Below are 14,933 nucleotides of genomic sequence, written 5' to 3'. Positions count from 1 at the left end.
CTGGTCATTTTTTAAAAATAAAACATCATTCAGACTTAAATATAAATAAAATGGGAGTAATGTAAGTTATTTATTCTTTCTCTGCAGACTGGTACCAAATGGCCCATGGACCGGTACCGGTCCACGGCCCAGGGGTTGGGGACCACTGATCTAGATAACTGCTTTAATATTTTTTATTTTAATCAGACAAAAAAACCAGACACACAGAAAAGGAAAGACTGAATAAAGAAACATTCATATTAGTAAGCACCATTTCTTTGTATATATATGCAGAATGTTGGTGGTGTTGAAATGGAGAAAAGTTGTATAATTTTATGTGGTCCATTCATTCATTTTTTTTCAATTATAAAGATCATAAGCACCTTTAATTGAATTTTGAATTAGAGAAGCAATTCTACCCCCAAGTGTGTAATAGGTTATAATACTTTGAAGAAGCAATTCTTATTCTTTTCTCATCTCCCTTTCTCAAATGCTCAATGGTTGCTGATTCTGCAATTTGCCACCAATAGGCGATCTCCTTGAAATGGATAGTAGTTCTGTTCTTGTAGCCACCACCACTTACACCACAAACACACTTCATAGAAAAATAACGTATCATAATGGTTTTATTTCTATCTTCGGATATTGTTAAAGTGAGGAGAGGGGCAGAATTTGCTAACAATTTTATAACATTCTATAAGAAGAATATATCAATGCACACAGAGGGTTCATTATCAATTTAGATTTTGTCTCAGTAGAATTTGTCAATGTAGAGTTCGTCTCAGTACTCTAGGTCATAATTCTAAAGACAGCCTATTCTGTTAGTGACCTAAGTTACACCTACATTTATGACAGTAAACAGAACTATGTAGCAAAACTCACTATGTAGCAAAACTCATCCATTTTAGCAGGATCAGCACTTCCCTGTGCAAAGCCTGCTACTCTAGTGCCAACAGTGACATCTACTGATGAGTTCAGTGAAGGACTGTTAAAACCCAAAAAGTGCCGAAACTGACCCAATCTCAGATTTAAATTTTTCTAAATATTTTTTCTTACAGTGAAGAAAAATAATGTTTTTATGACACCAACTCTTGTGCAAAGGAATATTTACATGAACAGTGCAGAACAAGGTATGTAGTATTTCCATTACCAAAACCTCAGAAATTAGATTCGCCATCTATATTTTAATCTGTATATGTGTGTGTTGGAGGAATGAGGTAAGGCTGAGTGATAAAACATGAATATATTTGAAGCCAAGTCTCATGGTCAAAATAAACAGTTATATTGAGTAAAATTTTGACTGGAGGTGAGTAGTAGGCAATTCACTGTCTAGTTTGTCTTTGCTTAGTTAATATTAAGCCCTCATTTAATTCTAACTTTGGAAAATAATCATTAAATTAATCAAAGATATGGAAGAAAGAAAAACTGGCTTTTAATTCTGTCCTGTTAAGGTCCTGTGCAACATCCTGACCATATTCTAAGACCCGCTATGTTGCAGAAACCTCAAGGTCAAAGGTGTGAAAAAGTAAGACACAACGCATCGGAACATTGCAAGACTAAAGAAAAAAACAAAAATAAGGTAAAAAAAACAAAATTCTGCTATGGCAGGACTGACCTCAATCTCCCACCTGTCTTTTAGTAGGCTGTTGTAGGTCCTGGAGCCAGAATTAGGGGCTGTCTGAGCTTTGTGCTGTTGCAGAATCCACGGTCGAGCTGGAAGAACACCTGGACTGGGTTGCAGGAAGCCCCCATTAAACTCATTTAGCGTGTCTCCTTAACTTGGAAGGTTGTTCCCAGGAATAAGTCTTATGGTTTCTCCAAAGCTGCAAAGCTGAGTCTTAGAAGGTGGGAGCCCTAGTGGTCCTTGTTCCGGGGCACTGATCTCATGTAAGAACAGGGGGAGCAATGAGGTGGCAGAGGTCAGGAGTCAGGAGTTAGAAATGGGACCGAGATTTGCTGCATCCCCAACTGCTTGACCTCCTACTGTGGCTTTGCTGGTTTAGGTCACACCAGGGATCCACTCCAGGACCATCTTTGTGGATCACAGGAACAGTAGAATTGGGAGGGTTTGGGAGACAGATAAGAATTCTCTCTTCCAACTGTTGTGGGCGGCTGAGTCATGCTTCGTGGGCATTGTGCTCAGGCCATGCTGATAGGGGATGGGATGTTCTGTTGCTGTAGTTCTAGCTGTGTCCTCTGGAAGTGGACACTTGAGGGGAATGAGACACAAGATCAGTTAGTTACAATTTGAGAGTTAACCCCACCAGTCACTTATTTCCAGCTAAACTATCGAGGGCTGGTCACTTAGTTTTGTGTTGTTTTTCCTTACTGAACATGACAGCAACACACGGACTGTTAAAAATACAGTGATTGCATGAATTCAGTGACAAACGTCAGATGTGTAGTAATCCTACCTCTGCTACCACCCATGCTTGCATTCCTGGAAGGAAGCACCCAACCTTCTCTTTCTGTGAGTGAAGTGAGGGAGTTGAACTCAGCATTTGCCAACATTTTTATATTTTGAAATCTTTATTTATTTATTTATTTATTTATTTATTTATTGGTAAAGATATAATTTCATGAGGCCCTTTGTGAATTTTAAAAATCACTTTATCATTTATGCATGGTTTATGATGTGATTTGTAAGTAAAGCAAGTTTTAAATTTTAAATCAGTATATTATTAAAAGTTTTCACTTCTAATAATCATCACTAAATATTACTTAAATTCTTTTATATATTTAAGAAGTGATGCATGTTATTTAATTTTTTAATTTATAAGAAAAGTATGATATATCGACTAATTTCTACAATGTTATGATGCATTTGATTTTGCAACAGCACTACCATAAGTTATAGATTAAAATTTTTATTACATGTTATGATATCAAAGGTAGATTAATACTTCTTATTTGGTATGATTTTTTGAAATCTTTGTTGCATATCTAAATAATAAAATTTAATATATTTATCACATTTTCTACCTAAATGATTCAGCATAAGAGAAATTTTCAGGCTATTGTTTGTAAGCATGTCTTCTTGAATAACTTATTAAGGTCATGAATAGAACTTATTTTTAATAAGTAAAAAGCCTAATTAAATATGCTCATCACTGAATTTTTTATTTAATGATGACCTTTGAAGATATAAAGAAAAGTTAAATGTTATCTAAAAATTCTGACAAAATAAATGTAATTTATAGAGCCAGTGAAAATTTTATAGCACCATTATTTCTTGTTTCTTATTAACTTGTATATCAAAATCAGAGAATTTTTATTCATCTTGTTATCAGTAGCCACTTATTGTGACAATGTAAGCAATATATTTCTAAAAAACTACTTTAAGCAAGCTAAGAGTAAAAACTTTGATTTTGGCTGAAAGATAAATCCTTTGAGTGACTCAGTCATGAACATGTATTTGATCTCTGCTAATCAATTACACATTTTCTCTTGATACATGTTTCTCAGCTCTCAAATTCTGTCATAATGAGAAAAGTGTTCAAAATTATTTCTATTGGTAGATATAATATTAAAGTGGGAACAGACCCCATCTGCCTTTAAAAATATGAGCTCCCTACAACAAATCTTTGCAAATATCTGGTAGGGGAAAGGAGGTGTTCACAAAACATTGGAGACACTAGATAAGATCATTATAGGGTTTCTTCCAGTTTTAAAAGCGCTCATTCCTTCATTTATACATTAATGCAGGTAATGTGCACATGTATATACACATCAGAGTAACTAATTAATTATGTTACCAGTCCAGAGTTTGTAGGTGAAGAGATGAAGTTTCCTTTCACATTGGATGGTGGTGATGGTGAAGCTCTTAGGATGTTTCCAGGGATTAGGCAGACCTGAAAGACAGATTTACTAATCTGAAAATGAGAATGAATTCCATTTGGCTAAAAAGGTAAAAGGAACAAAAAGAGTGGGATTTCTAAAATATTATAAAGTGTATCATCTCTGGAGTCAGATAGACTCAGGCTCAAATGTCAGCCCCGTTCCTGATTGCCCAAGCCTAGCCGAGTCACTTAACTTCTAATTAGGTTAGTTTTTCATCTGTAAAATGAAGATAATAATAGATGTACAAAGTGTGTAGAGTTGTTGTGAGGAGAAAATGAGGTAACATACCTCTAATGCTCAGGGCAGTACTAGAACATAGAAAATTTTCAATACATTTAACTATAACGATTGTTTCCTTGTCTGATCCCCCCAAGTAAGCAATTTAAATGAACTTTTTGATGGATTTCTTTCAGATTTCTGAGAGGAACTCTTGTTTGCTAAGTGACAACTTGCCAAGTGCCAGAATTTCAGTCCAGCTGTCTACTAACCAAATTATTTTGGGTGTTACATCAATAGGGTAAGTAAGTGCTGTCTTTTCCTTCTTGCTTTCTTTTAGCGGTATATAACCATTTACTGAAAAATAATTTTCTCACATTGTAGAGATAAATTGCCAATATTTCTGTTGCAAAGGAGATTTTATAGAGAACACAAGTTTCTAACACTTTTCAAAAGTCTCTAATATTTCACTATCATCATATTAATATTGGATTGTCTCCATTGCCTTGTTGATGTGAGTGAGAATATTTCAGACAGGTACGGCTACATTTGTATTTAGTTAGGCATTAATTATCTATTAGATTAGACTTTCCTCCTCTTTCGCTGGCATTCTTTTTTCCCTTCTTTTAAGTTACTTTTGGCCCTATTTATTGACATAGGTTGGGTAGACAATAAAGAAAACAGTATATATGCAAAATGAAAGTTAATATGTACCAGTGCTGAAGGCACATTTGATCTGAGGGAAGATTGAAACTAGCATGGACATACCTGGACTCACGTGGTCAGGGCCAGTGTACGAACCGCAGGACTCACCTACTGTGCACCCGGGTCCCACTGTGGACTCTGGAGTACATCTGCTGCAGAGAGAAGCTGAATGTCTTTGAGTGTCTCATCATGCAAAACACTTTTAACATTCAAACAAACAAACAAAACATTTCTGGGAGATAAACAACAAATTAAGCCAATGCAAAGATAAGTATAGCTGACTAAATATATATACATTGGCTTTGCTTTTGCCCTGGACCTCTGATTGCTAAAAGCATTGGCGATTTGGGGAAGAAGAGAGTGGAGATTAGAGACTGGAGAGTCTGTGCTGGAAGAGCAAAAAGGTAAGGGTTGGGCAGCCCGCCTGGTTGATCACACAGTACAATGATGGGCACAGGACTTATGTGGACAGGTCTCAGCCTGGGTTGTAACAACTGTCAAATAGTTTTACTATTTCCTGGAAAGTACGTGTCTCAATTTTTTCTTCATTTCTCATTAATTTCAGATAATCGAAAGTTAGCATTAGATGAATCTAATTACTTTACATAAATCTATTAAGTCATCTGATGATTTCTCTTGCTAAGGTTTAAAATGGCTTTATCCATACACTTAACATAGCAAATGCTATGGTAAATGATGCTGCAGTGAACATAGGGGTGCATTTATTTTTTTGAATTAATATTTTAGGTTTCTCCAGATATATAGTTATTTACAGTAGCCAAGCTATGGAAGCAACCCAAGTATTTAATAAACAAGTGAATAAAAAAAGAGTGGTACATATATACAATGGAATATTACTTGGCCATAAAAAAGAACAAAATTTTACCATTTGCAACAGCTTGACTAGATAGAAAGGGTATTATGCTAAGTGAAATAAGTTAATCAGAGAAAGACAAACACCATGTAATTTCACTGATATATGGAGTCCAAAGAGCAATATAAACAAACAAACAAAACAGAAACGGACTCATAGATACAGAGAACAGACTGATGGTTGCTGGGGAGGGAGTACTGGTGAAAGGTGAAAGGATGAAAAATATAGATCAGTATTTACAAAATTGTCACAGGGATGGAAAGTACAGCACAGGGAATAGAGTCAATAATATTGTAATAACTATGTGTGGTGCTAGGTGGGTACTGAAAACATCAGGGGGAACACTTTATAAAATATATGATTGTCTAACCACTATGCTGCACACCTGAAACTAATACAAAATAATATTAAATGTAAACTATAATTGAAAAACATTTTTAAATTAAAAAATGAAAAAAATCATTGATAAAAGGAAAAATGCAAAAGGTACAACAAAATTTTAAAAAGCTATTAAACATACACACACACAAAAATAAAATAACAAATGCCTATATTTTTTTCTTAGATGTCAATCAAATGAAGATAAGCATTCTTTTAAAAGCTGCAGTTCTGATTTCGTTTTTGGAGAAAACATGGTAGAAAGAGTTTTGGTAAGATTTTGGCAAACGTTTCTATTATTATGTAGAGAACTGTCACTTCAAATTTCTGAAGACAAGTTAATTAAAATAATGTTAAATTGGAGCATTTTCTTTAACTCCTAGGTTCAAAGGCATGTTTTCTTTCTTTAACTGGAGAGATTCCCCTGGGAAGCTCGTTTTAGTGTTAGAATAATAGGAAGGATTCCACAGAGGAAGAGAATTGTATAACTGTAACATTATTACTGATGAGAAATACTAAATAGTTCTTGACTTGTATTAAACCAAAGGTACCCAAAACAATCCCATAATGATCTGCAATAATTAGATAAGCTCAAGTGATAATAATATTTTAATATAGTTTTTCAATTGCATTTTTATAACAAGATGAATTTAAAATCATTTGCCATTTTTTTTCTCATTAACCACAACCCTCTCCTTCAAGCTCTCACTCTAAAAAGTGTTACTATAACTTTTGAAGGGCTAGATTTAAGAGGAAAATCACTTGCCTAGGGGAACAGACCTGCCCAGTGGAGAACTCCTGAACTATGATTACTGCCGTCCTCATCCAATAGTCAGTATCCTACTGCATGCGGCAGTTGTGGTCTGCCCTCTTGGGCATGTCTGAAACAGCATTTTGCTGGGGCAAAAACTACAGCATCTACAGCAAAGTGAAAGCTGCAGAGCAAACGAGCCTCTGCCTTAGTCTGGTCCGTCACATCTTCAGACCTTTTCCAGCTTTTACCCAGACCAGAACCTTGGCTAAGGTCGGTCGAGATGGATAGCTTACCTTATGGCTGATAGTTACATGAAGGCCCCAAGGAGACCGTAGAGATTAAAAACCCGTGAAAGGGCTCAGATTAATAAGAGGACCAACTCAGGAGGCCAGTTTATTCCAAGATTTTTAGGGCTTCCACAAATCAGTCACTTTTAAGATTTACTTTGTTCCCCACCGGCCTCAAGCTACACTTCAATTCCAAGAGTAGTGCCATGGCTTTTCAGTAGAGGTACCCTTCTGCCACTCCCAAATCGAAGGTCAACACCTGTAATCCCCGAGCTGCTGACCCACTCATTTGCATCTGAACCAGAATGGACCAGCTTCCAGAGTGAAGTTTCAGGCAATATATTTACTTAGGCACATTTACTTCATAACCTTTACTCCTAAATTTGTCACTGGTTAGTCACAGCTTCCTCATGATGTCACAGACAAAAGCAAAATACTTTCCAAACCTCATAGGATCAGCCTTAACATTCAATTCAATTTAACAAGTGTACTGTGCTTTTATGCTATATAAAATATTGCTGTTAAATGTCAAATTTGGCTGCATATTAAACATCTGGTGAACCTTTAAAGTATTTCTTATGCCTGGGCATCTCCCTGAGCCATTAGATCAGAATGTCTGTGCATGAGGCCAGGTGTCAGGTGATTCTAACACATAGCCAGGTTGAAAACCACATGATCAAAGCTAAAGGAGTCCATATGCTAGAGGTGCTTATAGTCTTGTAAAGAGAGACATACCAGTACAAGGGAACGAGTCAGGATCATAGATTTACTTTGAGGCTGCATTTGTGCATATTTCTTATGGGCAGTTTACATTTGGTTTACAAAAGAACCTGAGATTCCTAACCTTTTAAGTTGATAAAACAGGGGCAATAGAGATAGATTGTATTTGTCCTCTAGTTAATCCTATAATCCTGTGGCATTGTGATTTGCAGGTCAGGGTATCCTCCTGACTTGTTAGCTGGTCATAGGTTTTTTAGAGTTAGTCGTTAAGCTTTCTGTGCCTTAGTTTCTATTTTCTTAAAATGAAAACAATTACACCTATCTCTACCAATTTTGACAGAATATCTTGATGTTCAGTTAAATAATGTATAATAGGGGTCGGGAAACTTTCTGGCTGAGAGAGCCATGAATACCACATATTTTAAAATGTAATTCCATGAGAGCCATACAATGACCCGTGTATGTTACGCATTATCCAATAAAAATTTGGTGTTGTCCCGGAGGACAGCTGTGATTGGCTCCAGCCACCCGCAACCATGAACATGAGCAATAGGAAATGAATGGATTGTAATACATGAGAATGTTTTATATTTTTAACGTTATTATTTTTTTTTATTAAAGATTTGTCTGCGAGCCACAGGTTCCCGACCCCTGATGTAAAAGAATCTTTAGTTTATAAAGGAAAAAATATAAACCTAAGTACATTTCAATTTTTCCGGTTCTGCAGGAGGCTATTCATTATCATGGATGGCAGGGCAACTACTCAGTCTTTTTTATATAGACCTAGATTATAACACCTGTGCAGAGACCTTTAAAAGCGATTATTGGCAACAACTGCCTTGGAGGAAAATTAAGATTCTTTCTATGAAAATTGTAGGAGGAGGGGCAGGCCCCCTCTTGGCTTAGAAGCAAGAAACGAAAAGAATACAAGGAAAAGGAGCCAGCTGGGGTAACAGAGTCAGCCAGTGATATTCCATAGTTACAATACAAAATGAGAACAGCAGGATCTGTATGTAACTATGGCCAGTGATCTGGAAACCCCTTTCCCCTTGTTTACTCCACTGAAACTTTCCCTTCCCTCTCCTTGAGTCCTGGGAAACCTTAAACAAATAAATCACATGCACTTTGCTTAGATACTGTAAAGGTATATAACCTGTAAGAAAATCAACTTCGGGGAGCCCGTGTTTTGGAACTACAAACTCCATGTGCTCCGCTGGCTTAATAAACTCTCCTTCCTTTATTGATTGAGTTATCTGAGTGTCTATCCTCCTTTGGGTTGCTTCTTGCAACGAAATGATCTCTGAGACAGCTCAGTGGTTTCTCTGGATTATTTTATTTTATTTTTTAATGCAGTGCATAGAAACAGTGAGTTGCTGGGAATACTGAGATAACTTGAAATAGATAATAGTTACACCTCCTTATAGGTATCAGGTTAGTCTGGTGGTAGCATGGAACACTTGTTAGCTCCTTTTGGGCTCTAAAAGGTCTCCCATTGTCCCTGAAATAGGCTGGGGGTAACTGGATTGTTTCCAGAGGATCAGTACCAAGGTCCTCGGAGGGGAGGGAAGAAGTTCCCGTTCAGGACATAGGAAGCCCAAACAAAAACACAGCAGTTGGGTTTGTTGGCCCTGTGTTAAGACAGAAGAACAAAGATATCTTTTGGTTTATTGCAAATACATGAAGATAAAATACATCTTTTCTTCCCACTTAGGGTACTCAAGACCTCACCCAGCCTCAACTTGAAAATGATTCCCATGCCAAGGAAAAACCATTCAAATCCACTCTAAAATCTCCTCTCAATTCTCCAAATTCAAGTAAGACTCATTTCATTTGTAAAACATTTGGTTCAACTGGTTTATTTCCTATTTTGCTGTGTCGTTTGTCTATTATTTATAAAATACAAAAGCAATAGTCCAGTATTTTTAAATTTGTTGGTAAAGATTAAAGCATATTCATATGGTTACATGCTATGGAAGCTTTTTAAAATTTTTGACATAATGATCTGGGGAATCATGGAAGAGATTTACCTAAACTCAAGAACTTTGGTTTTTTTGGAAACACTCATTATTATAAAAGGTGGAAGCAACATGTATTTAATAGGGGCCACAAAGAACGTGCACAATAGAGAAAATGGGGCCTTTTATGTGTTTTCCCCCCTATTTTCTCTTAGGAACAGGCACTATTGAAAATATATCCCTTATTGAATCAGCTGCCGCTCTCTCTTTTAAATCACCACCAGAATGCTTGCTGAAGAAAATTGATGTAATAACGGGGGAGGAAGCCGAGTATAATGTGCTAAAGGTCTGTATATCGTGCATTGCTCCTGCTAGTAGCACTTACATATGTCGAGTAAAGTGACCATCAGCAAGGACATCTTTTAAAAAAAAAAAGCAGAAATACAGTTTTTAAGAAGACTAAGCTGCTTAAATAAAAATGTTGATGCTTCTAAAAATTAAGCTAGTATTTTGTTGTATTCTTACAGTTGTACATGTAATTTGCCGAAAGATGAGTTGCTGGGTTTACAACCATGCACATTAGTTCCTTAGGAAGATGACAGCTCAAGATCCCTGTATATAATATAACTTCAACCTTGTGTTTTATACTTTTCAACCTGCTCATATAATCAGTGCTATTATCATATGATTTAAAAATTCAATTTACACTGAAGGTTTTTAAGTGCTGATAAGAGAAATAGATTTTAGTTCAAGATAGTAAAAGAATTTTGTTTTCCTTTTGAAAGTTTTTAAGCAAGTTGTGAATGTCGTGTAAATGAAGAATTTCACAGATGTAGTCCACAGCGTCATACCTAGGATTTGAATGTTGAGTGGTCTAGGTATCAGCCTAGGGGTATGAAACATAATTACTGTAACTGAATCATTTTTTAACAAGACAGATATCCTTTTGTTTCTACATCTGCTCTTCCTCCAAACTCTCTCCTTTTCTTTTCTCCCACAATCTATTGTACTAATACATTTACTATACAAGGGTATTTCAAAGCATACGTTGGATCAGATTATCCCTGGCTTTATTGATATAATCACTAGGGGTGAGACACTGGCATGCTGCATTTTTAACATGTCATCCAGGTGATTCATGTACACAGTGACATTTGACAACAATTTCAAATTATAGTAGGGTATCTGGTATCACATTCAGTTCTCATGCTATAGTCTTTAAAATATTTTAAACACACAAACAGTTCCATGACTTCTTTACTTTCAAATAAACTATATGGCTGAAATAACATTAAGTTTAACTTAAAAGTTGGTGTATATAGATATACAGGGTGGGGCAAAGGTAGGTTCACAGTTATTTGTTGGCAAATAATAGAATAATTAATAAATAAACATACAAGAATAAACTGTATTCGTGTAATCACAACTGTAAACCTACTTTTTTCCCACTCTGTATTAAGTGAAAAAGCAATATACAGAAAGTACAATATTCTACCATTTACAAAAAAAGAGTGGGAATGTATATGTATATTTGCATGTATATACACCTACATATCTCTGGAAGGACAAACAAAATATTAGCAATAGTGGTTATTCGTTACAGGAGGTAGAAAATACAGATGAGAAACTAGGGTTGGAGATGTTTGAACTATTCAGAACATATATGTTCTTAAAAGTTAAATAATATTGAAAAGCTGATCTATAAATCATTAACAACTGTCATGCTGGTAAAAGATCAAACAAAAGTATAGGAAAGAATTTGAAAAAACTTTCTGTATATTTGACATTTTAAAATATTGTCCTCTAGATCAACTGCAAGCTTTTTATATTCAACAAGACAGCGCCGTCCTGGATGGAAAGGGGCCGAGGAGCTCTGAGGCTGAATGACTCAGCAAGCAGTGACTGTGGAACTTTCCAGTCACGACTAAGTAAGGAATCATTCTGTAAAGCAGGGTGCTATTTCTCAGGGTAAAATTTCCAATATAGGTGCATACTATTTTTCTGGAGATGTGTTATAAAATATGTTCATAAATCAGACCATTGAAAACAATCTCATTTCCAATATGTGATAGGAGCTTCCTGTTTAGAGTACACAGGTCCCAGTTCTGGGTCCCCCATTGACTAACTCATGACCTTGGACAAGTTGCTTAACCTCCCTGTGCCCTAGTTGTATCATTTTTAAATGGGGGTAATAGTATTCCATGACTTATTGAGTGATTGTGAGAATTCAGTGAGATACTGTACAGAACGTACCTATTACAGAGCCCACCACATACCTAAATAGAAATCCGTTATTATTTAAAGAAATAGAAATGAACAAAAATCTATTCACCGCTTTCATTACCCCAAAAATATACAAATTATCTATAAAAAAAAGGAGAAAATAGTTTTTTAAAAGAGAATAATTGCCTTATTCTTGACTCTTGCTGTTGTAAACATGGTGTGTGGGTCAGGATGAGGGGTTCGTTTCCAAGGAAATAAAGGTGTGTGATTATTGAATCCAGCAGAGACAGTGATGGCTGGAATCTGGAGTCAGTCAAACTGAAAGGCTCACGAGGTTTGAGGTTTTGGCTTTTGGAAAGACACATCGGCCCTTGTTCAGAGGTGTAGACCGAAAGTGAGCCCCAGAAGAGAGAGATCTGGGAAGGCCAGAGAAGCTTGGTTGACTGGTCAACAACATTAGGTGGTCCGAGCTGTGGAGGAGACCACAGACAGAAGCTGCATCTACATATACGCGTGTTTGCTGAGTGTCCGGTATTGAGCTCAAGAAACAGATAAGGAATAGAATTCGGACTAAGAGAACAGCCTTCACGTCTGTAATTGGCAAACAGGTTTCTAGGTAACTCAACCAAGTATTATCCTGGGACAGGTGCTGGTTGTTTTTCTACTCTGGTTAAATTCCACTCCTCCCCATTGCCTGCCAAAAGAACCCACAAAACAACTTTTATTTTTCATTATACAGGAAAAGCATGTTTGTTATAGAAGACAGAGAATGGATAAACAAAAGGAAAAACTTACAGGCCTATTTTCTTGTAATAGCTTCTGTTAACAATATATTTTTTTAGACTTTATTTTCTATACACATAAATGTATATATATATATATTTTGAAATTTTTGTTTCATGTTGTTTATATTGCTTTGCAACCTGATTTCTTCTTTTTACATAGTATACCATGATCACCTCTCCACGTCAATAATTACTGTTCTTCAGTATTCCTAAAGGGTTCATAATACCTTGAGTAGCTGTACCATCATTTATTTAACTAACCCATTTCTGAATGCTTAAAGTTTTTGTTTCAGTTTTCTCTCTTTTAAACAATTCTTGGATAAATTCTTTAGACCACTAGGTCCTCGAAGGAGTTCTAAACTTTTCATCATTTTAAATATTATAGTAAAAAGTATATAATTCAAGCATTTTGACAATAATAAATCCTCTAATGTAATAAAGTCCAATTTGAAAATCAAGTTATGATCTAGTCAAACTTAGTAGTGAAAATACAATCTGAAAAATAACTGCAAGATTTACCTTGCTTTCAACAGTACAGAATTCCCCTGGAAGGTTAAGTCAACTGTTCCTTAGTCTGATGTATCAACTTTCTATTTCAGTTATGCGCAACCAGGGCAGCCTGAGGCTGGTTCTCAATAGCAAACTCTGGGCTCAAATGGAGATTCAAAGAGCGAACCACCAAAATTTACGAATAACAGCTACTGACTTAGAAGACTATAGTATCAAAGTGTTTTTAATTCAGGTAAGTAAGAAATTCCAGTGATAGAGAATTACCCACTCTACTATATTTCTAGATCTTTGTAATTACTAATTTGGTTTTTCTTAAGTTTCATGATAATAACCTGTATTACTGCCAAAATATCAGGCATTCATTTTGGTTGTTCATAGTTTAATACAAGATCTAAATTTTACATGAAATTTAGATATTAACACCCAAATCTATGGTAATCAGTTGGTACCTGTCCCTAGACAGTTGTATTGGTATATACCATTGAACGTCTACATTTTCTCTTCACTACTGAAATTGTGTCAACAATCATACAAAGTTACTAAAGAGACTGCCGTCAGGAGTGGCTCCCAGGAAGCTAGCAGAATCCACAGCCTGATGCTTATGCTGAATGCTGAAACTGAGGCGGCTTTGAGATCAGTGGAAAGGGATAAGTGAGGAATGGAAAAACACAGGGCTAGCAAGTTAGCCAGTCCAACAGCAAATTCCAATTCTGCATGAGTCGGTCTCCAAGGAAGCAGGATGGGGAGCACAGCTTCAGCGGTTCCCTGCAACAGGAATGCTTGATTTTAAATACAAGATATCCAGGCACAAGAGAGAGAACTGGCAGGAATCAGGTCAGGAAAAAGACTGGGTCTCCCCTTTGGGTTGAGACCCGAGAAGACTGGAGAAAACTGAGTGCCCAAGGGACTCAGGCAGAAGGTAACAATACACGTAAATTGGCTTCCATAGAGTAATGAAAAACAAAAAAAGTTGGCAAGTGATCATCGATGAAAAACCAAAGGTTTTATTAATTACCAGTTAGTGCACTGTTAGGAGTAAATGATGTAGAGTATTAAGGTGTTAGAGTAAGATGATGTCCAAACCCTGTTTATTATCTAGGGAGATGATACTCTGCCAAGCCAGATCACCTGACTTTGGATGGGTCAGGCAGCCTGCCTGGGCAGAGACAGAGAGTGAAACTGTAACTGTGGTTGTCTCTGCTGTTCAGTATCAGACCCATGATGTCTTTTTAAATTGCGGGATATTTTTTTTAGCAATAAGCAAATAAATGAAAATAAAAATCACCCCAAATTTCACTCCCAGAGATGGTCATTATTCACATTTGGCTTTATACTGTATTTAGTGTATATACAGTGTGTCCGTAAAGTCATGGTGCAGTTTTGACTGGTCACAGGAAAGCAACAAAAGACAATAGAAATGTGAAATCTGCACCAAATAAAAGGAAAACTCCCACAGTTTCATACCTGTTCAGTGCAGTTCGATGTGGGCTCATGCACAGATTTTTTAGGGCTCCTTAGGTAGCTATCCCGTATAGCCTCTATAGACTCATCACTGACTGATGGCCTACCAGAACAGGGTTTCTCCACCAAAACTGCCGGTTTCCTTCAACTGCTTATCCCACCGAGTCATGTTATTCCTATGTGGTGGTACTTCATCATAAACGCGCCGATATTCATGTTGCACTTTGGTCACAGATTCAAATTTAG

At 36.3% G+C, this 14,933-nt stretch overlaps 1 protein-coding gene across 2 annotated transcripts in view; it reads left to right on the top strand.

Annotated features, from left to right (window-relative positions):
* The window catches only part of RANBP3L (RAN binding protein 3 like), a 41,722-nt gene that overhangs the window by 20,461 nt on the left and 6,328 nt on the right, over positions 1-14,933 (top strand). Inside the window, exons 6-13 of one of the 2 annotated variants that reach the window (XM_066239848.1) lie at positions 1,038-1,109; positions 1,431-1,558; positions 4,233-4,336; positions 6,180-6,264; positions 9,465-9,567; positions 9,993-10,054; positions 11,516-11,636; positions 13,316-13,458. In XM_066239848.1, the coding sequence (XP_066095945.1) occupies positions 1,038-1,109; positions 1,431-1,558; positions 4,233-4,336; positions 6,180-6,264; positions 9,465-9,567; positions 9,993-10,054; positions 11,516-11,636; positions 13,316-13,458 (818 nt within the window). Of the gene's footprint in view, positions 1-1,037; positions 1,110-1,430; positions 1,559-4,232; positions 4,337-6,179; positions 6,265-9,464; positions 9,568-9,923; positions 10,055-11,515; positions 11,637-13,315; positions 13,459-14,933 lie in introns of both variants that reach the window. The other variant, XM_066239838.1, reaches the window with a different exon arrangement.

Source organism: Saccopteryx bilineata, chromosome 1 (assembly GCF_036850765.1).
Source record: "Saccopteryx bilineata isolate mSacBil1 chromosome 1, mSacBil1_pri_phased_curated, whole genome shotgun sequence".
In the NCBI taxonomy this organism is placed as follows: Eukaryota; Metazoa; Chordata; class Mammalia; order Chiroptera; family Emballonuridae; genus Saccopteryx; species Saccopteryx bilineata.
The sequence above is the reverse complement of the archived record's forward strand: the minus strand, read 5'-3'. Positions and strand labels throughout refer to the sequence as shown.